Raw genomic sequence first — 23020 nt, 5'->3', positions numbered from 1 at the left:
AAGGCAAACGCCCTACCCACTGTGCTATCTCTCCAGCCCCTTAATTTTTATTTTTTATTATTTTTTCTTTTGGGCTACACCTGGCTACACTTAGAATTTACTCCTGACTCTATTCTCAGGGATCACTTTTGGCAGTGCTCAGGAAATCATGTGGAGTGAGGACCAAACTTTGTGTACTATCACTCTGTCCCCCGAAGCCATCACACTCTTTAAAAAACCTTTATTTTCTGTTGGGGTCACACCCCACTGTGCTAACTCCTGGCTTTATACTCAGAGATCACACTTGGCAGTGCTTGGGGGACCAAATGGGATGCCAGGGATCAAACTCTCTGTACTATCACTCTGGCCTCTGAAGTCATACTCTTTAATGTGTATTTTGATGTCCCAAGACCCTGTCCCTTATCAGATCCCAGACTGCAGGTTAATGATGCAGGTTTGAATCTGGGTTGCACAAAAGTGCAACACATACAGATGACATGGCAACAGAATGCAAATCTGGTTTCGCGAGAATTTTCTGGAGCACTTTTAAAAGTCCTGGCTGCCTTGGCTCCTGGACTTGGTTCCCGGGGTTCTGGTGAAGGGGAGCCTGACAGACTCCTATACCCGTTTTATGAACCTGGGTCCTATTCCGCTTTTGTGCATCATTGATTCATCCTGTCAGGGGAAGCTGATTCCCCTTCCCACTTCTGTTGTTCCCCATATCACCTGACCATGTCTGTGTACTATATCACTCTGACATGTTTGAGTACTATGTCATCCTGTCCAATGTAACATGACCTGCTTCCCGCCTCAGCCAGAGCTCCCACTGCAGACCATCCCCTGACCTGGGATGAGCACTTATAAATGTAACCTGAACCCTGGGCCGAAGGGATGTGGGGCCTCAGCTTTTGGTGCCGCATAAATCCAATTTCTCCTGCTCCTCTAGGTGCGTGTCTTCATCTTTTCCTTTTGTCAGGCTGTTCTGCAACACTGGGAGCGAGACTTATTTTTTAAAAGTTCTCCAGATGATTTACAAGATTAGGAATCCCTACGTTGCCAGATAAGTGCTATATTAAAGTAAGGGCATACCTAACTACAGAGAGCTGAGCCTTTGGGAAAAGCCAGTGTTTGACTGGGTTTGTGTTCCAGAACCTTCTCCTTGGTCCTTGAACCCCACAGCCCAGTCCACTGGGGGGAACACTGTGTGTCCATCTCATACACTGAACTTATATAGACTAAACACAGGAAATTTGCTTTATAAATGGGGAGACTGAGGCAAAATTTGCTTTGTAAGTGGGGAGATTGAGGCACTAGAATGGCTTCCGAGGGCTGCACAGGAAGTGAATCCCTTAGACACTGTCATCTTTAAAATAACAAAGGAGGCTGGAGAGAGAACACAGGGGCTGAGGTGCAGACCTTGCGGGCAGTTGAACCCCTTGGATCCCCAGAACCATGTCATCCCCCCAGCATTGTAGGGTGCAACCCTGGAGGGCCCCCGACACCGCTGCAATGGCCCAGGTGAATCCCAGCACCGCAGGGTCCGCACCTGTTTTCTGCCTCCCAGGAAAATAAGGCGGGGTGGCTGGGTGACCCCCAGTAGTCACTTAGGTAAAACTATGAATAGGCCATGCACATTGCAGGCCTCTTTGCCTGTCCCTTCCTATGAAATGACCATCCTGGAGGTAGCCGCTTCTTGGGGGCTGGTGTGAGGATTTGATAGCTCCTTGCTGCTTCCCCCAGCAGCCTGGGGACCCAGGGACAGCCGAAGGAGTGTCCACGGGGCCCCGCTGTGCCATTTCCTCTGATACAGCGGGACACACACTCAAACCAAGCAGCCAAGCGGGCTGCCTCCCGCCTGCTCTGGTCTCCCCTGCTCAAGAGGGGGCCCTTGGGGTGGGGGAGATGATGACTCAGAGATGATGGCTCCATGCAAGAGGCCTGCATTCCAGCTCTGGCACCCATGGTGCCCCTAAAACCACCAGGAGCAACCCTTGAGTCTGAGTCAGGGGTGGCCCTGAAACAAAAACAAAAGGAGCTCCTGGGGCTGGGTGATGGTTCAGAGGCTGGAGACCAGGCTGTCTGGATACAGGACTCTTGAAATGTGTATTCTCTCCAAGGGTGTAAAGAGCTCAGCTAGGTTCTGGGACTACCTACATCCTATCCAAATGATTGAAATTAGGCCCTCTAAATGAATAAGCCACTGCCAAATTACCATCACTGGAGTGTGTTGTCTGTTTCCTACAGAGATGCTGACTAATACAGCCTGGAAACCAGGATGGGAGCTGGCTCTAAGGATCAGGAAGAAACTAAGGGGCGGACCCTGGATTCCCAAGTAACATAAATAGCATAGGAGTGACAAGAGGCCTAAGAATATTATATTTCTGTGTGCCTAACTGCCTTTATTAAAGAACCAAGGGCTAAATTCTCAATCTTGCTCTTACAAGATTTATTAGCAGCATTTGAGCAGTGAATCACTCTTTCTTTGGGACATATTTCTTACTTAACTTCCATTACTCTAGACTCACTTGATACCCACTTGTGAGAGTGTTGCTCTATGTGTCTCTGTTTGTGCGGGGGGTGGATGGGGGGTTTTGGGGGTCAAACCCCAGGAATCATGCACGTGAATCACATCCCTGGATCCTCTCTCCTCTGTTCTTCTTTTCAGATTCCTCTTCTGGATTTGCCTCATTTCACCTCCCTGATGCTGATGGAGAAGTCCACAGGTTATCAGGGAACCTTCCATCTACACCAACTTCTCCATCGTCTTCATCCTGATTCATGGTTTTAAGTGTTCTGCATGCAATCCACTCCCACATGTCTGTCTCTCACAACTAGATTTTTCCTTTAACTGCAGACACATACAACATCCACCCTAACCTGAGCTAGGAGTGTTGCCCAGAGCTGGTCCCTAAATTGTTACATTTTCAGAAATTTTTCTGATTTCTCACTGAACACCATCATAACTAAAAATAATCAAATAATGTAAACTTGGAATTACTTTTAAAGTGAATTACATTTTTTTAAAAAAGGTAATATTAACCATTTACCATCTTTTAATTGTTTTACTCTATTTTATTATTTTCTATGATCTCATTATTATATTATTTACACCTTATTGTGAAAATATGATATAATAGTGTGCTACTGTTGCTTCTTCTTAACTTTGTGTTTTATGATACCATGTTGGTAGCTTTAAGTAGCCAAAATATTGATGAATGTTACCAGTTTCTTATTTTTTAGGGACTGCCTATAGTTAAGAAAGTAATAAAAATGTTAATAACGATAACGGAGCTGGAGAGACAGTACAGGAGGTAGAATGCTTGCCTTTTATGTGGCCAACCCAGGTTTAATCTTTGGCACCCCATGTGGTACCCCAAGCCTCTCTGGGAGTGATCTCTGAGTGCAGCCAGGAGTAAGCCCTGAGCACTGCCAGGTGTGACAGTCCCAAAAGTATTACTAGTGCAGATAAAATTTAGAACATGTTGTGCCTATAGTTATTAAAAAGTTGAGGGAATTATTTTCCAGAATTGGAAAACTACTTTCAGTTTCACAAAGTCATTTGCCCATTGTCACTACTTTAATCTTATTATTAACTTAAATGAATGTATCATCCAAGACTCATCTTGGAGCTAAAGTTATTTTGCAAATATCATTATTTAGTGAGATACAAATTTGGCAAAATCAAAGCACTCTTTGAGAATAAATTTGTTCTGTGGGGACTGAAGAAATAGAGTCCAAGAGGACAATCAGGCAGGTAGTCTTTTTTGTTTGTTCCAGGGATTTTGGAGATGAGAAATTCTGGGCAACAGTGGAACTGCATATGCAGGTTTCAAAGTGTTCTGCTCAGGGCTGACCCAAGCAACAGTTAGATTCCTGGTATCCCATATGAACCCTGATCACTACCAGAAGTAATTCCTGAGTGCAGAGCCAGAAATAATCCCTGAGCATCACTGAGTGTGACCCAAAAACTAAAAAAAAAAAAAAAAAAAGGTACATGGAATGTATAATAAAAAGTATTTCATGTTATATTATTGTTTGTGAATTATGCGCTGTGAATCATTTTTATCAGTAAATTTTATATTAAACGTATATGTGTATGCACACACATACTTTTTTTTTGTCTGATAGGTCATATGTTAAACATTTAAGCAGCAGGCCAGGAAAATAGCTCACAGGGCTGGAACAAAGGCCATGCTTGCAGGAGCCCCAGGGTCAATCCCCAACACTACAGGGTCCCCCAGTACTGCTTGGAGTGACTCCCCCCCCAAACACTAAGACAAGAGTAGTAACTCCTCACCATTACCAGGTATGGCCCCCAAACAAACAAACAAAAAAAGTGGGCCTAAGATAAGACAACACAAATTGAGTCAGGAATGTGGTCCAGTGGTAAAGCATTTGCCTTGTTTTACCTGGGACCTGGGTTTTACCTCTGTGTGAGGGTGTCTATCCAGGTAGGAGTCTTTGAGGGGATAGAGAAGGAAGGTGGTACCAGGAATCAAACCCTGGACCTCACACATGCAAGTGCCCTAACACTGAGCACAGCGCCTCCAAGGAGGAGTCTTTGTGTGTTTGTTTGTGGCCACAAACTAGGGGTGCACAAGAACCACTCCGGGATCTGTGCCCCGAAGTCACTCCTGGACCTGTGTTCTGGGGCCACGTGTGATGGTGCTCGGGAGATTATACACAGTGCCAGGATTCAAAAACCCTAACCTTTGTCCCGTCTCTCCCTGTACTAAATTGGGATCTGAAGAGTTAATTTGCAGTTTACAATCTCTTTGCACACGGAAGTTTAGAAAAAAGCACTGGGGAGACCCCCCTTTGCAGATAACCAGGCACACACTTGGCTGGGGCTAGCAGCTCCCAGCCCTCTGTTTCGAATGACCTTGTAGATGCAGCCGTTTCCTCGTTTCAGCCAGCCACCTGGAGAAAAATCTAGCTAGAAGAAAAGGAGTGTTTGTTACATTTCCTAACATTTTTCATTGTTCTGTAAGAGCACGCCCTGAAGCCCTCCCATATATAACCCCCCTCCTCCCTTTCCCCCGGGGGCCGAGAAATCCTTTGTTCTGCTGCCCTTCAAGGCTACATGAAATAAACTTTATTTCAATACTCACTGTCTCCATGTTATTCTTTGTTATTTATTGGTTCAATCTCCTATCTGATCTATCATTCCTGGTGCTGCCTCTGCTCTATCAACTGACATGGGAGGGAAAAAAAAAACACCAGAAAAAACTTCACAACAGTCAGCTAAAACTTAGTATGTACAAAACTGAACTGATAATTTCATCCCATAAGTGTCTTTATCTTATTCTTCAGTTGTTCTGACCAAAACCTTAAACCCCACCATGATGAGTTTTGTAACTCTGTATCTCATGATGATTCAATTAAAGAAATCACCTGTGACTCTTCTCTTTCTCTTATCCCCTACACCCAACTTCCCAGGAAATTCTTTTGTCTCTCTAAAGTATCTTCAGTCACCAGAGAAATAGTACAGGAGGTGGGATGCTTGCTTGGCATGCAGCTGGCCCTGACTGGATCCCCATCACCCGTATGGTCCCCCAAGCACCACTAGAAGTGATCCCTGAGCACAGACAGAGTCAGAGTCAGGAAAAGTACCTGAATACCACTGAGTGTAGCAGAATAAACAATCACAGAGATAGAAAAATAATGTTCAGGGACAGAGATCTAGCTCAGCGTGTTAGCACGCGCTTTCCACACAGGAGGTCAGGGTTCAAAGTCCACCATTGCCTAATCCCAGAAAACTGCTGGGAGCAGTCCCGGAGCACTGTACCAGGAGTAGTTCATGAGTGCTGGATGTAGCTCAAAATCTAATATTGTTATTCCCCAAGCTGAATTGGCAAAGAAAACTTCATCCAGGGCCTGGAGCGATAGCACAGCAGATAGGGCGTTTGCCTTGCCCGCAGCCGACCTGGGTTTGATTCCGGGCATCCCATATGGTTCCCCTCCTCCCCTCCAGCACTGCCAGGAGTAATTCCTGAGTTGCAGAGCCAGGAGTAACCCCTGTGCTTCAGCAGGTGTGACCCCCCCAAAAGAAAACTTCACCCATATACTGTTGGGGCAAGTAAGGGTTAAAAGTTTGTCCCTGAGATTTATGGGCTTCCGTCTGTGCTAACTTTGTAACTCTGCTGACTCTGTAACTCTCTGCTGGCCCCTGGACCTCTCTAGAGCCCATCTGTGCTGGCTCCCTGATAAGTTAGGAGGAAAGTGTGCTCTGACCCTGAGCAATATGAAAGAAACTATTTTCTCCCTTTTGATCATATGACGATAACCATATCTTGTTTCCCTCCCGTCTTACTGAATATGAGCAATGCTTTGTTTTACTACAGATGCAGTTAATCTTGCATGCTTTAATGGCTATTTTGTTTTTACTGTACACTGGAATGCAATTTTAGGGAATACACATGATCACAGTCTTTGAGACACTTGTCCAGAATTCGAGGCTCTAACTCACTGTTCAGTGAATAGGACAAAGGAATAAAGCCTCCTGACTCTCTCTCCTTTGGTCCCTGTGTTTCTCATTGGGAACTTGGGTGCAACAAAAAAACTAAACAGGGATCTGTTCAAGTACTAGCCAGGACTGTCTTTTCTCTGCTTAACCTGGTAAGGGGTTTCCACGTCATCCCTACTAGAAGCTGATGTCTTTACGTTGGCTTTATGGCCCCGTGGTGTCTGTCCCCATTCCAGAATGTCTCAGATTTCATCCACACCAGCCTCTCTGCTCCCCCCCAAACCACACTATAAATGCTCTGCCACAGCCTTCGTACTTGCTGTTTGCTGTCCTCTGCCTGGATTGTTGACGTTCTTCCATTTCCCTGCATTGTTTGCTGACTTTCCTTTCCAGGCTTTATTCAAATACCACTTTCTCAGTGAGACTTCCAGATTATTTTATTTTATGAAAGTCATATTCAGTGGTGCTTCTGATTATTTTCTATTTGGTTGGGTTTGGAGCCATACCCTGTGGTACTCAGGATTTAATCCTGGCTCTGAGAGTAGGAGAGCACTCCCAGGGGTGCTCAGAAGACTATACAGGGTGCCAGGGATCGAACTCAGGTTGGCTGCGTACAAGACAAATGCCCTTACTCTCTGAACTATTGTTCCGGACCCAGGGTGTTTAATTTCTACAAGCTTAAAAATGCAGAGTAATGCTGAATTTAAGAGTTAAATAGATTCTCTGGTCACTGAACATATCCAGATGAACAAAACTGGAACTTTACACTGGGCTAAATTTACACGGCATGTCGTCAGATTAACCCCTCCATCAGCAATCCCTATCAGGTGGAGAAGAGCCTTACCGGGAAAGAGTATAACTCTCTAAACCTGAGGAGGAAAAAGATGTCACAGAAAAAACAAAGGAGGCAAAAAACTTACGGCCCATGAATAAATGATACATAAATATGATTTTATTAAGTATCATTCCTGACGTTCCATTCGCTCTCAATGGAACGACCATCTCCGAATGCAACAGTTATGTGTACCTAGGTTGAGAAGTCAACATGACAAATGACCTGGCACCTGAGCTGTTCAGGAGGAAGAGAGCGGCTTGGAACGCCTTCAAGAGCGTTGAAGAAATAGCTAAGAGGACCTCTGGCTCTGGGCACATCTCTTCGATTCCACTGTTCTTCCTGCATTAACACATGCTTCAGAGACCTGGGCCCTACCAAACAGGATGAGAAGCTATTCGGTCTCCCAAAGAGGAACTGAAAGAGCTATGCTTGGAGTATCACATTTCACTCAAATGAGAGAAAGAATCTGGATTTCCGACCTCCTCGATGGTCAAGAATCAGGGATGCTGTCTCATTTGCCAAAGCGTCAAAAATCAGATGGGCTGGACACGTAATGAGATTTGGAGATGACCGCTGGACTAGAGCCGCTACCGACTGGATTCCACGGGATGTCAAAAGACCGCGTGGCCGCCCACCTACCAGTTGGTCAAACTTCTTTGTCAAGACCCTGAATGATCGGTTTGAGGCTCTTCGTGTTCCTAGAATGAACAGATGCCATTGGGCTACACTAGCATGCAACAGGGACAAATGGAGACGTTACTGGCGCCCGCTCGAGCAAATCAATGTTTAATAGGAAGTCAAGTGATCAAGTGATCATGTTGGGCTTTTTCTGGGTTTACTGATGGAAAGTGTTGAACTTCAGCCGGAGTTGATGGGGCTAAATCAAATCATTCCCCAGTGAAACCTAGAGCCTAGATTTCACAATAAAAAGCCAGTCTTTGGACTCATTGAGAAAACAAAATCAAAAGTATTTTATAGCTAGTAGCTACTTAAGAGTTGGTTGAGGGGCTGCAGCAATAACACAGCAGGGAGGGCATTTGCCTTGCACGATGCAGACCCAGGTTCGATTCCCAGCATCCCATATGGTCCCCTAAGCACCGCCAGGAGTAATTCCTGAGTGCAGAGCCAGAAGTAACCCCTGAGCATCGCTGGATATGACCCTAAAAGCAAAAAAACAAAAAACAAACAAAAAAAAACGAACAAACAAACCAAAAAAGAGTTGGTTGAATGAGGAGTCGGAGAGATGGTACAGCAGATAAGGTCTTTGCCTTACATGGAGCCAGCTAATATGGTATCAGGAATCCCTGAGTCCTGCCAGGAATGACTCCTGAGTACCGAGCCAGGAGTAAGCCCTGAGCACTGCTGGTGAGTCCCCCCAAAGAAACTGGTTGAAAGGATAAAATGTAAATTAGCATTCCCAATACCCATAATTTCTTTGTTTGAGCTTATTATGGGAAAGGGGACTATGGGAGACTCAGGAATGAGACCTCCCCGCTTCCAAGTTCTCAGCTGAGAACTACTGTGTGCTTTTTGTTTGATTTGTGCAGATGGACTAACAGTGTGCTCCTTAATAAACACCAAAATGCATATTGGACTGAAAATAAAGTGACAAAATATACACATTGTTGGCTAAAATTAACAGCATTTCCTATCAAATTCTAGCATAGAGACTGTAAGTTTTAATAAAGAGGTGTATTGGGACCTGGAATGTAGCTAAGTCCTTAGGGCACAGACCTTGCATGTATAGGCCCTATATTGAATTCCAAGGAAGGAAGGAAGGAAGGGAAGGAGGGAGGGAGAGTGGGAGGGAGGGAGGGAGGGAGGGAGGGAGGGAGGGAGGGAGGGAGGGAGGGAGGAAAGGCATGAGGGAAGGAAGGAAATCTGGGTATTTACTGAATAGTTAACACGTACTGAATAAAAATGATTCAGATATAGTCTTACCTGCCCTTAGGAGGGGGGAAAAGGCTGTGGAAATAGACAACTACCCAATACTGCCCAATATTATCATCATCAGGAAACTGTACTAGGTACAAAGCTGAGAGGAGGGAGTGACGAGTGAAGTGGCAGAGGAGGAGATGGTCTTGGCTGGTTCTCAAGCATGAACAGGGGAAGAAGGTAGAGGCCTGGACTGAAATTTATGAGTGAAAAACGTTGCATCATATCTGCTAGTAGGAATGCCCACCAAATTGAATTTAAACAGGAAATAGCTCTGCTCAGCCGGCAATAAGCTAAGCTTCATGCTGGAAACGGAAAACTCTGAGGGGAGTTTTAAACTGAGAACTTCAGAGGGAACCAGTGAGGGCAGGAGCCGTCACTGGCTCATGGCTTCCTTAAGAAAGGAGGGAAGGGTGGAAGCGATAGTTACAGCGGGGAGGGGGTCTGCCTTGCATGGACCACCAGCATCCCCCAAGCATTTGGTCCCCCAAGCACCACCAGGAGTAATTCCTGAGTGCAGAGCCAGAAATAACCCCTGAGCATTGCTGGTGTAACACAAAAAGCCAAAAATTTTTTTAAAAAGGAGAAGAAACGAAGGAAGGAAGGAAGGAAGGAAGGAAGGAAGGAAGGAAGGAAGGAAGGAAGGAAAGAAAAATAAAGAAGGAAAGAAGGAAGGAAGGAAAGAAAAGAAAGAAAGAAAAATAAAAAGGAAGGAATGAAGGAAGGAAAGAAAAGAAAGAAAAATAAAGAAGAAAGGAAGGAAGGAATGAAGGAAGGAAAGAAAAGAAAGAAAAATAAAGAAGGAAGGAAGGAAGGAAGGAAGGAAAGACAAGAGAAGAAAGAAAAATAAGGAAGGAAGGAAGGAAGGAAGGAAAGACAGAAGAGAAGAAAGAAAAATAAGGAAGGAAGGAAGGAAGGAAGGAAGGAAGGAAGGAAGGAAGGAAGGAAAGAGAAGACCAGCAAAAGGACAGAGGTATTGTTTATCTGCCTCAGGCCCTGTCTGGGGGCCCCAGCTCCTGTCCCTGTTCTCCCACCCCCACCCGCCTCTGACCCCCGTCAGGATGATGTCTGAGGTTTCCTTGGTGTTGTAGAAAGAGCCTGAGCTCTAAATCTGAGGGCTTGGGTTCCATCTTCTGGACAGTGCTCTGTGACGTTGGCCAGCACAGGTTTGAGCAGGGCTTCTTTGCAAGGACAGTGTCCTGAGGTGCTGTGGAGTCACCTGGGCTACCCCCTGGATTTCAGGGGACCTCCAGGGCTGCACCTTTCATGCTGGAGGACCATCCTGAGAGCAGGAACAGGGATGGGTAGGAAGGGGCAGACAGGAAATCAAGACCTGTCTGACATGACAAAACCGCAAAAAACCAAGGAACTTGTCACCCTGCTAGAAGTTTCCTGTGCTGAAGACAACCTGCGAAGCACCGCAGCCGCCCAAGGGCACACCAGACATGGCAGAGCCACTGATGGCTTTCTGTATGCTCTGAGCCAACTCCTGCCTTCCCTGCAGAATCCTAGCACTATCTAGAAAAACTCACCCACACCGCCCGTGGGCAGTCAACATCGCCCATCTCTTCCCTCTTGTGAAAGGTTCCGCCTGCTGCCTGCCTCCGTTTTTTAAGTTTTGTTTGTTTGTTTGCTTTGGGGGCCACACCTGGTAGTACTCAGGGGATACTCCTGGTTCTGCACTTAGCCATTACTCCTGACAGTGCTCTGGGGACCATATGGGATTCTGGGGATTGAACGCAGTCAGTTGCTTGCAAGCAAAAGCCCTACCTGCCGTACTATTCCTTCCAGACCTTTAGTAAACAGTTTTTGGGACTTTCTCATTCCTTGAGTGAGGGCTAGACCACAAACCCTGGCAGGTCCCCAATCCCAATCACCATGTGGTACTGGGAATTGAACCCAGGTCTTCAGTGTCAAAGCTTTTTACAAATTTGTTTCTTCTCTTGCCCCCCTGATAGTTCAGGACTCTGGTAAGGGAGAGAAACCTTACACAGGCTGGCCTGAGGCTTGCAGGTGGGAGGGTGTGGCCATCTCTGTCTGGGAGAAGCTGCCACACAGTATTCTACTGGCTCTGTACCTTAAGGATATATAATATTTTTGCTGTTATTATTATTATTATTATTATTATTATTATTATTATTTTGTGAATCAATGTGAGGTACAGTTACTGACATTTAAACTTCGGTGCTTACGTTTCATACAATGATCGAGTACCAATCCCTCCACCAGTGCCCATTCTCTACCACCAAATTTCCCAGTATCCCTCTCCCCCATCACCCTGCCCCTATGTGGCAGGTACATTCCATTTTACTCTCTCCTTTTGGGTCTTGTGATTTGCAATACAGGTATTAAGTGGCCATCATGCTCGGTCTATAGTCTGCTTTCAGTATGCATCTCCCATCCTGAGTGGGCCCTCCCAGCATCCTTTACTTGGTGGTCCCTTCTCTATCTGAGCTGCCTTTTCCCCCAGCATGTGAGGCCAGTTTCCAAGCCATGGAGCCATCCTCCTGGTCACTAAGGACACTTTTGCACTGATAAGGACCTAGAGTTTCTCGGTAGACAGCCGAGATTACTTCCTAGAGTCTTTCTTGGCCTCTAGTCTCTTTGGTCTTCACCACTATCCTAAAAAAATAACCCTGATGATATTTCTCTGCCATTCTCTATACATGTGACATATGTTCATTCTGTGTTCCTCAATTGCATGTGCCCTGCTCTTCTTATGAATATGCATCAGTTTCCTGGAAAACTACTAGAATATGTAGAAGCTGTTAAGTCACTCTACTCTGCCGGGCAGAAAACCAACCCCCACTCTCACCTCTCTTCTCCAGCTCAGTTGGTTCTGGCCAACTTTAGTTGTTTCACTGCGAAAGAAGACTCCGCTTTTCAATTGTTCCCATACTTTTTCTGGAATGACAGCCACATACAAGGCATGAGTTTTAATCCCTGTATAATCGCTCTAGCCCCATTCATAAAGCAGAGCTTAAATTTTTCCCACTCATGATACCTTTTCACAAGGGAAATGAAAAAAAAAAAGAATGAGCACAGTCAGAAACACATTGGATTGATTATACGTCTGATTTCAAATTAAAACTTGGTTGTTTCATATTCAGAAACCTTTACCTATAGCCAATTTTTCCCCCAACCCTCATCTTCAGTTACATGGGGATTGCGACCCACAGCTTAAAAAGCTTGGTTCTAGAAATAAGTTTCCTTGGCTGGGCGCTTCAGATCCTTCTCCATCTGACCTTTGATGTCCCCTCCAACCTCCTCTTCCCCGTGCCCCTCATGACCCCAATAATCAAGCACCGTGCTTTCCTAGACACTGCTTCCTCAAGTCTGACATTTTTTGTCTCAGTTATGCCCAAACTGGAGAGTGCTCTTCCCTCTTCCAGGACCACATGTGTCTCCGCCATTACTGTCTGAACACTCTCTGGACTGCTGGTTTAGCAATGCCCCTGGGCCTCAGAGTCTGCAGCGCATCTGTGTTTGCCACTTCCTTCCACCACGTAGGATCGCTGCCACTCCTCTGCTTTAAATAACAAACAGAAAACACAAAACCCTTCATTTCTGGTCTTAGAGACCATCATCTTGACTGTGGTCAACAGGTTCTGTGTGACCTCATCCGTTTCCTTCCACCTGCCCCAGACATCCTTTGCTGTTTCTGCATGAACCACTGTTTCTCTCTCCCTCAGGGCTGCTATACTTGTTCTCTTCTTGTTGTTGTTCTCTTGTTGTTGTTGTTTTGGACCACACCAGGTGGCGTTCAGGGCCTACCCCAGCTCTGCTCTTAGGGATCACTCCTGATAAGCTTCGGGGAGCATATGGGGTACTGGAGATTGAACCTGTGGAGCTGTGTAGCAGGCAAGTGCCCTACCGACTACACTTTCGCTCAGCTGTGCCTTGCTTTCGGAGGCTAATTTCTTCCTGTATCTTCAGAGTTCAGCTCCCAGATCTGGTCCCTCTGCTGGGAAGCCCTACTCCCTGCCCTCTAACAGTCATTTCAGAGTTTTTTAATGGATTATTTGATATCCGTTTCTCCTCCTGAGTAGGAACTGAGCGTCTTGTCCATCCTTGTGATGTAGGCAGGAAGAGAGGCCCATGGCAATGGAACTCCTAAGAAGCAATAAAACCAACAGCATCCCAGCTGCCAAAATCCCACCTTGAGGACAGAGGAATCAAGGCCTGATGAGACTTGACTCGGACCTGAGAAGACCTGGCCAACAGACCCACAGCGGGCTGGATCCCTGCTCTGAGAGAAGTTCCTGCAGGAACACATCCCAAGGAAAGGAATTCCAAAGAAGATCATCGACCACTCCCTAACGTACCTCCTTGGCAACCGCCATAGCAATAGACTCTTATTTAGCCAGAAGCCTCACATGGGGCAGCTTGGTAAAACTTTAGAAAAGCCACCTTGAACAAAGGAAGTGTGCGCATATGCTGCCCTAGCCCACGTGCTGCTTGTGCCCATGTGGCCAAGCACATGTGTTGCCCGCATCTCCCCTCTTGGAATGTGTACCAGGATGCTCTCTGGCATTGGAGACTCCCTCGTTCTCTCTTGAACAGCTAACCCTCACTTTTCTCTTCTTCCTTCCCATTCTTCAAAACCTCCAAGTAAAATCTTTTTTACTTCACTGCTCACCTACTCCTGAAATTCTTTTCTGTGAGAGAGACAAAGGCCTAGAAGCCCCAGCCTTTCAGCCGATCCTGGGATGGCAGAGATGGATCAGGAGAAAGTAACCTTCTTTCTCCTCTCCGGATCATGTCAGCTACCTGGAGGCCCTGATTTTATTTGCAGCAGAAACACCTAGAGCAAACCTGGTGTTCAGCAGAGCGCAAGTAGCGTCTGCAGAAGGAAGTTGGGATGCTCTTGCCCTGCCCTGCACCAGGAATCTCCATCTTACCTGCCTTTCTCTTGCCAGCCGGTGAGAATCAATACCCAGCTGGACTGACCCTTAGTGGGGGCTCAACAGGGGTTTCCTGAGAGACACTGAAAAAAGGCCCAGATTCCCCTCGACGAAGACTGGCACCCTCAGCTGCCAGGAGCATGATCAAAGGAAGAGCAGAAAACTGTCCCTGCTTCCAGAGACAGCACCCCAGGGCTCCTGGCACACCCCTCTCAGGTGGGACCACATCTAAGGGCTGACCGCATCTGGGATACAAAAGTCTGGCCTGGTAGTTTGGGCTCATCTGGGTACAACTTGGACAGGCCACTGCCTAATATATTCGAGTTCTATGCGGGAGTCAGAGAGATAGGACCCAGGGCAGGATGGCTGTAAACCTCCCCCGCACTGCATATGGGCCTCTGAGCACCGCCAAGACACCCCCGAATCTCACAGGGTGTGCTCCCTCAAACAAAACCAAGCCCAACAGAGCTCCTTGGGCCTGCACTGGGCTGGGGGCCTGTGTCCACTCCAGTTCTTGCCCCAGCCCGTCATCCCCAGGGTGCAGCTCAGAACCATGCTACCCCTGTCCCCAGCACAGCTTTCTGGACCCCAGGCAGGCTCTGCCTTTCCAGGCCCTCACCTATGTTCACCTGAACGTCGCGGGCAATCCTTCCGCTGGCATTGCTCCACCTCACATCCATCCCCTGGGGAGGGAGGCTGCAGGGCACAGATGGGAGATCGAGGCCGGGCCAAGTGGCACCTCTTTGGCTGCTTTGGAGCAGCTATAAAAGCTCCCATGGAGTTTTCCTCCCTCCCTTGTCCTGGTTGCTGGTATCCCCCAAACCAGAGGGAGCATCGCGGAAGCCCCCCTGCCCGGTGTGAGCCCTGGAAGCCTGGCTCGGGGACCGGGGGCGTGGGGGGCCTACGGACCGAGCCCGGCAAGCCCCCGCCGGGACCTAGAAGGCAAAGGGGGGCGCGTCCCGCCCCGCGGGGTCCGGTGGCTCCAGGGCCGCCTCCTCCCGCCCCCCGCGCGCGGGCCCGGCCCGGCCCGCCCGGTCCCCTCCCGCCCCAGCGCCGCCACCTCGGACCGAGCCATGGGGGCGGCGGCGGCGGCGGTGGCGGCGGCTGCGTGGCTCCTGCTGGGGACCGCGGCCTGCGCGCAGCGCGAGCAGGACTTCTACGGCTTCAAGGCGGTCAACATCCGGGGCAAGCTGGTGGCCCTGGACAAGTACCGCGGCTCGGTGAGTGTCCCCGCGCGGGGCCCGCGCCTGCCGGGGGGCGCCCCGACGGTGACGCCCGGGCCGCCCCGCAGCCCCGTCCCGGGCCCCTGCCCCCCCCCCACCCCCACGCGCCCCCGGGTCCCGCGGCCGGTCACTTGCAGCGGTCAGTGCCGCCCGCCACCACGACGACGTGGCACCGCCGTGAAACCCGAAACCCTCGCAGCCCCCGCCGAGTCCCTCCCCGGCAGCGCGGACCTCGCCCAGGGCCGCAGGACCCGGGCCAGCCTTTGTCTCCAGCGCCCGCTGCGGCCTTTGTCTCTGGCCCGGCCCGCTTTGGGAGCCCGGCTGCTGCTGACCCGGTCCAGGGCCGACACCGCGCTGCGCTGACCCGGTCCAGGGCCGACACCGCGCTGCGCTGACCCGGCCCAGGGCCGACACCGCGCTGCGCTGACCCGGCCCAGGGCCGACACCGCGCTGCGCTGACCCGGCCCAGGGCCGACACCGCGCTGTGCTGACCCGGCCCAGGGCCAACACCGAGCTGCGCTGACCCGGTCCAGGGCCGACACCGCGCTGCGCTGACCCGGTCCAGCGCCAGCGCGGTAGAAACGAACGTCGGGTTTCAGATGCACGGGGACCGCGCGTGGGTCAAAGGACCTCACGGGGACCGCGCGTGGGTGATCCTCGAGTGAGGATGCTGAGGCCCAGAGAAGGCTGGTGTCCGCACAGGGTTCCACAGTACTCGGAAGCACGGACCAAACGCGGGAGAATCGCAGCTCCCGCCAAGCTCAGACTGAGAGTCGCAGCTCAGAGGGAACTTGAGAGAGTGGGAGAGAGGAAGTGCATCTGGTTGAGTCTTTTCAGAGAAAGTAAAGAAGTTTCCAGGCCACGGACCTATCCATGCCTTGACTCAGGCAAGCTGTACAGGAAGGGTGGTGGAGGGGCAGGGCTTGAAGTTCTGCAGTAGAGGGCTTGCCTTGCCTGCACAATAACGAAACAACAACACTAAGGGAGTGGAGATCGGGATGCTGGGACTGCCAGCTTTTGAACCTGGAGGAGTATAAAGCTTGAGGCGGTGATGGAAGATAAGGCTGTGGGGCTTGTGAGGGGCTACAGAGGCCTAGAACATGTCATTCAGATGCCTCAGTGCCACATGTGTAATGAAGAACCCTCCACTCAGTGAAACTAGGGCCTTGGGGTGGGGGGATTGTCTCTACTGGATAAGGAAGCCCTGAATCTAGGTTTGGATGAACCCCACAAAATGGCAGTTAGCATTCTTTTTTTGGGGGGGGGGCAGGGAGGCACACCTGGCAAAACTCAGAGGTGATGCTCCTTGCTCTGCACTCAGGGATCACTCCTGGCAGTGCTCAGGGTACCATATGGGATGCTGGGGATCGAACCCAGGCCATGTGCAAGATAAGCACCCTACCTGCTGTACTATCTGGCCCTGGTTGTTCGCATTCTTTTCTTAGGAGCAAGGCTACCTGTTGTGAAGCCAGCATTCCCTCCCTGCCTAGGTGTGTATATGTGTGGTGGTGGTTTAGGGAGGGGCGTAATCCTTGCCATGATTCTTCCCCAAGGTACTGCAGACTTCAACTGAGATGCAGCATTTGGCAGCCTAGTCCCTGAAGTTGATGGGCTCCATCCCAGCCTCAGGACAGAGATCCCAAAGAGCGGAGCCTATTCCCAGGCAGGCTACCCCCTCCCTCCTGTGGAGCTTACTAGAGAGCCCTGGCTTTAGCACCTGACCATCCCGTTGTTCATCAATTCATTATTTGTTACTGAGTTCCTATGGTATGCCAAATCCTAGACCAGGGATGCAATGGTGAACAACACAAAAGGGTCCCACTTTCATGAACTTCTGGGAAGTAGGGAGGAGAGAGACAATAAAAAGGGAAAGTGAAGTGAACAAGATAATTCTCAGCAGTAGTAAGTGGGAGGACAAAAATAGAACAAAGCCCCTGAACTGCCTATAGTTTGAACTCAGGCAGCCCACCTGGAATCCATATCTTTACAAGCCTGTTCTACAGCCCACAGAAGCTGCCTATGTGTGTTATGATGGTGTGGGCCAGGTAGGTCTGCCACTCGGACAATACGGTCATTCATTCATCTGCGAATCTGTATTGGCTCATTATGTGTATTTTACCACAATAAAAGAATTTCAGGAAAGAAAATGTACTGACTCCTACTTCATGCCTGGCACTGGGTCTGGTCTTGGCAGCATAGCCATGAGCAAGCTTGGTGGACTGTTTAAACTCTCCCTCTAAGCGGGAAAACAGTCATTAGATCAGTGTGGAGTGTGGAAGAAACAGCATTCACTTAGGAATATACTTGACAACAGTGTGAGGTGGTATACATGTATGAGAGAGAGAGAGAGAGAGAGAGAGAGAGAGAGAGAGAGAATGTGTGTGGATGGGTTGAATTTTATAGGGACTACCACCAGTGGTATTGGAGAGCTCAGTCAGTGCAGCAGGAGGCCCGGCTGACAAGGACTCATGGGGATCACAGCCAGTGGTACTCAGGGGTCATGTGGAGCTGGGGATAGAACTTAGGCATCACATGTGTTAGGCATAGGCTTTCCCACTGGAATCCCAGAATGCCTGGAGACATTGTGACTGTCAGACTAGATGGCTGGTGATTAGAGGCCAGGGTTCATCTCACAAGGTAGGCACCTCACAATCAAAAGCATCCTGAAGGGCCAGAGCATACAGCCGGGAGGGCGTTTGCCTTGCATGGGGCCAACCTGGGTTCAATCCCTGGCACCCCATATGGTCCCCTGGGCACTGCCAGGATTGATCTCTAAGCACAGAGTCAGGAGTAAACCCTGAGCACCACCAGGTGTGGCCTCCCCCCCAAAAAATAAAAAGAAAAAATTCCCAGAGCCAGGAGTAAGCCCTGAGCACAGCTGGTTGTGGTTCTCCAAACAAAAGCACTGCCCTCCCGTTGTTCATCGATTTGCTCAAGCGGGTCCAGCAACGTCTCTATCATGAGACTTGTTGTTACTGTGTTGGCATATTGAATATGTCACAGGTAGCTTGCCAGGCTTTGTCGTGAGAGCAAGATACTCTCAGTAGCTAGACGGGCTCTCCGAGAGGGACAGAGGAATCGAACCCAGCTCAACCGGACTGGCTGCTCTCAAGGCAAACGTCCTACCGCTGTGCTATCGGTCCAACCCAAACAAAAGCAAGACCAAAAAAAGAAAAAAAAAGTATCCTGAGGCCCTGGATTATATATTGGCAGAAACAAACCCCAAATACACCAGGCCAGAATTCAGCTTGTCCCACCAGGCTCTGGCCCTGGACCCCCTCCCTACCAACTCCTCTGGGGTGGTCTCCATTAAGAACAAGAGGATCAGGGCCCAAGCAATAGTACAGCAGGTAGGGTGCTTGCCTGGCATGAGATTGACCCGGGTCCTATCCCTGGCACCCCGTATGATACTCTGAGCCCCACCAGAGTGACCCCTGAGTGGAGACCCACTGGTAAGCAAGCCCTGAGCATCACTAGGTGTGCCCCCCCCTCCAAAGGATCCCATCCAAAACCTCAGCAGTGCTGAGGTTGGGAAACTTTCTAGCCGGGCAGACCGTGCCCATGCATGTCCAGTGGTCTCAGCCTTCCTGAGGTCAGCTGCTATAATCTGGATCTTCGACAACAAGTGACCAGAGTGTTGGGTCTGGGCCGCCCAGATACAGGCTAAGACTTTAACTCCTTTAATCATATATCATTAGAAGCTAAAAATCTGGCGTTGGTCCCGAAACTCTAATAATAACCACTCAGCTTTATATTCATCGCCTAAAGACAATAAACTTATCATAGGGCAGTAATCATAAACCTAAGGGTGGAGCTTGGAGATAGTGGGTATTTATTTGCTGGTGGAATAGGTTTAAAAGGGGTTGGCCTTGGTTTTATTTTCTTCTGGAGCTACACGTGGCTGCAGGCATGTGCTACTCTTGGCTCGGAGATCACGTGGTGCTGGAGATCAAACCTAGGGTTCACACAGGGTCTCTGAGCACCTCTGGGAGCAGCCCCTAAACACCTGTGGGTGTGGCTGCCAAACAAAACCAAGAAAGAAAATATCAATGTACACATGCAGGGGATTGCGTCTGTGGCCACACCTGCTCACTCCTTCCGAGACTTTCCATATGTCAGGCGCTGGGTGGAGCTGACATGGCTTGTGTTCTCAGCCGTTTACGCACTTAGAAGGGGGATCAGCACATACACAGGCACATAGCGTGTGTGTGTATTCGAGTGCTAAGTGCTCCCTGAGTGAGCCAGAAACTGATGTGTCTCACCATATGTGTGCTTGTCCATACGTGGGACGTGTTTGCTTCATGAGCTTTATGACCTGTGTATACACAGTATACTTCTCATGAATGATCATGTCTGCATATCCACACATATCTGTAAGCCCCTCTACACATTTGATAGCTATATATATTTTTTAATTTGTTTTTTTTTTAATTTGAAATGTTTTGTGCCTTTGCGTATTTGGATTTGTGAGGGCACTGCACACACATTTATGTATATCAGACTGTGTTCTTGCAGGGTTGAGAGAGGGAGTGTGTTCATTGTTGGGGGGGACTTACCTAGGGACATGGAGGTGCACGTGCAAGTTAGTGCCTGGCTCTTCACTGGGATATGGGTGTGGGGGGTTTGTTTTTCATCTCGCAGGTGTCCCTGGTGGTGAATGTGGCCAGCGAATGTGGCTTCACGGAGCAGCACTACCGAGCTCTGCAACAGCTGCAGAGGGACCTGGGGCCGCACCACTTCAACGTGCTCGCCTTCCCTTGCAACCAATTTGGCCAGCAGGAGCCCGACAGCAACAAGGAAATCGAGAGCTTTGTCCGCCGCACATACAGTGTCTCCTTCCCCATGTTTAGCAAAGTCGCTGTCACCGGCACGGGGGCCCACCCTGCCTTCAAGTACCTGACTGGTGAGTACCGATCCATCCCCCAGACAGTAGAAGCTGCTAGCTGGTTGGGAGCCCGGAGCCCCTTCCAGACCATCTGCTCACCTGTAAAGACGGGCTGACGGGTGCTGCCAGCACCGCTGCCCGGGGAATGCTGCCTTGCGCTTGGCTCTCAGTTACTCTTGCAAACCTCTCTGGGAGCCTGTTTGCAGATGCAGGGACTCCAGAAAGAGGAGTGGCTCCCTGCGTTCTTAGGTGATGTGAATTCCAAGAGAGGAAGCTGGCACGAACAGGGGCCGCCACCCGTGGATTGGAGAAGGCCGGCCAACATGGCTGAGAGGCTGAAGCAGGCAGGAATCTGCAGACCCGCGGAGAGCTTCTGATCTGAAACACCAGATCTTAATATTTCAGAAATTGACCATTTTACCAGCCCCAGAAGACACAAAAAGGGGGTCTCGGGCCAAGCTTGTCATGATCCTGTTTCTCCCGCAGGCCCTGATTTCTGCTTGGCTCAGGGCTTTTTTGTTCCCCCTAGGAGTGGGGAGTCACACCCAGTGGTGCTCAGGATTTATTCCTGACTCTGGGCGCAGGGATCACTCCTGGTGGGGCTTGGGGTGCTGGGGCTCAAACCCAGGACAGCCATGTGTAAAGCTTGCTCCCTCCCCTCCCCACTATCTCTCCTGCTGTCAAGGTTCCATTTTTAACTTCTCCCTCTCTATGCTCCTCCTGAGTCCTGGTCCCCTGCTGTCTCACAGTATAGCCAACAAAAGATTCCTTAGTGAGGTCATTTGAATTTGCTCTGTGGGTTAATACTAACAATTTGCTCTTTTTCTATACTCTGTATTTTTATTAGTTTCTTCCCTGTTCCCATGGTTATAAACCAAACCTGGCCATTCTTTAAAAGCACCTGGGAAGTGCTTTAAAATGCATTTGGTGAGATATACTCAAGCAGATCCTTCAAATCTGTACCCCCCCATCCCACCCCCGCCATGACCCAAATGCAGCCAGTCCATGGACTAACCCTGGGGGAAAGATTAGATTTCATTAGAGAGTGGAGCACAGAATCTTCAGTAGCTTGAGGTCATTAATAAATTATATAATCTTGCCTTACAAGCATTTCCTAAAGCATAGTTCTCAGTCTTGACCTCACATTCAAATTCCAAGAGCTCTTAAAAAAACCTCCTGCCCCAATCTTTCCTCTTTACCCCTAGGGTTCTGACTTACAGGGTCAGGAATGTGGCCTGGGTATCTCCAGTAAGGAGCCGGAGAGAAGGCACAGAGGCCAAGGCACTTGCCTTGCATGTAGTCTGCCCCATTTCAATCCCTGGAACCACTTATGGTCCCCCAAGCACCGCCAGGAGTGATCTCTGAGCACAGAGTCAGGAGTAAAGCCCTGTGCACAGCCAGGTGATCCTCACCCTCAGCCCCCAACCCAAAAGCTCTTTAGTTAATTCTCACTCATGGAACCACAGCTTCAGGGGAAAGCTGGACACTGATTGTGGGACCCAGGAGAGGGTACCTGGGAAAGCCACTTGACCCTCCTTCCTTTTTTTTTCTAGAGACTTCTGGGAAGGAGCCCACCTGGAACTTCTGGAAGTACCTAGTGGCCCCTGATGGCAAGGTGGTAGGGGCTTGGGATCCAACTGTGTCGGTGGAGGAGATCAGGCCCCAGATCACCGCACTGGTGAGGAAGCTCATCCTGAAGAAGCGGGAAGACTTGTAAACACTCTCGCCTATCCTGCAGTTTCCAGCCCTCCCCCTTGCAGGGCTAACCAAAGCAAACTCAAATGGTGCTTTCAAGGGAGAAATCACCGCTCCTTCCTCCGCTCTTATCCCAGCTACCCTGTTCATCACTCCTAGTGGGAGGGAGGGAAGGAACATTCTATGAGATTATTGCATTTCAGAACAACCCATTGAAACTCCTAACCAGTGAGTGCTCATGCCCAATGCGTCATCAACCAATAAGAACCTTTAGCCTAGGAGACCATGTGGCAAATCGAGGTATATCAGTAATAATCTCCTCCCTGCCAATGAGGTCAGTTCCTACATCCCAGTCTGTTGTGACGACTGAGATGAAAGGCCTATGAAAGAAACTAGAGGCACTCAATAAATAATTTTTGCATATAAATAAAAAATTACTTGTGATCAATGTAAACATGTATCTAACGTAAATTCCCAGCCAATAAGAATCCCAGTTATAGAGCAATTATGGTTAATGTGATGTTCCTCTGTATCAATGTTTTAGTCCCAAAAGTGATGCAAATTCGTCATGATACAAGATGGTATAAAGTAAAAATGAGAGGATATTTCCTCACATTCTATATCCTCATTTCCTGAAGGTAAACACTTAGGAATTCCAAACTACGAATTCCAAGCCTATTTTTATCAAGCCAGTCATTGTTTAATAAGAAGTAAGTGACCAGGGGTCAGAGTGGTAGTACAACAGGCAGGGCACTTGCCTTACATGCAGTCGACCTGGGTTCAATCCCTGGCGCCCCATATTGTTCCCCAAGCACAGCTAGGAGTGATTTCTGAGCACAGGACGAGGCCTAGAGCATAACTGGTGTGCCCCCACCAAAATTAGTTGATCAAAAGTATACTATAATAACAAGTGGGCAAAACATAGGAATAATTTAAGTATCACTTAAATTGCATAGATTTTTGTTTTGATATTTTTGTTTGCTGTAGGCTAAACCCAGTGGCATTCAGGGGCTTCTCTCAGCTCTGTGTTTGAGGCTACTCCAGGTGATGCTCAGAGACCATGGGTGTCAGAGACAAAACCCAGGCCTCTAGCATGCA

The 23020-nt window shown here is 49.0% G+C and overlaps 1 protein-coding gene across 1 annotated transcript; it reads left to right on the top strand.

Annotated features, from left to right (window-relative positions):
• The first annotated feature begins 15158 nt into the window (after window positions 1–15158).
• GPX7 (glutathione peroxidase 7) lies at window positions 15159–22473 on the top strand. The gene is made up of 3 exons (XM_056122347.1): window positions 15159–15339; window positions 19984–20245; window positions 21781–22473. The coding sequence occupies exons 1-3, from the start codon at window positions 15193–15195 to the stop codon at window positions 21942–21944; spliced, it is 573 nt and encodes a 190-aa protein (XP_055978322.1). The 5' UTR covers window positions 15159–15192; the 3' UTR covers window positions 21945–22473.
• The last annotated feature ends 547 nt before the right edge of the window (window positions 22474–23020 follow it).

The sequence above is a fragment of the Sorex fumeus genome, unplaced genomic scaffold (assembly GCF_029834395.1).
Source record: "Sorex fumeus unplaced genomic scaffold, SorFum_2.1 ptg000045l, whole genome shotgun sequence".
Lineage (NCBI taxonomy): Eukaryota > Metazoa > Chordata > Mammalia > Eulipotyphla > Soricidae > Sorex > Sorex fumeus.
This window is presented reverse-complemented; position numbering and strand designations above follow the sequence as displayed.

Bases quoted from the DNA above. Each gene is read 5' to 3' on its own strand.
- GPX7 (XM_056122347.1), top strand. From the start codon at position 15,193: ATGGGGGCGGCGGCGGCGGCGGTGGCGGCGGCTGCGTGGCTCCTGCTG. The intron at 15,340-19,983 runs GTGAGTGTCCCC...TTCATCTCGCAG, and splicing joins TGGACAAGTACCGCGGCTCG to GTGTCCCTGGTGGTGAATGT. The intron at 20,246-21,780 runs GTGAGTACCGAT...TTTTTTTTCTAG, and splicing joins TGCCTTCAAGTACCTGACTG to AGACTTCTGGGAAGGAGCCC.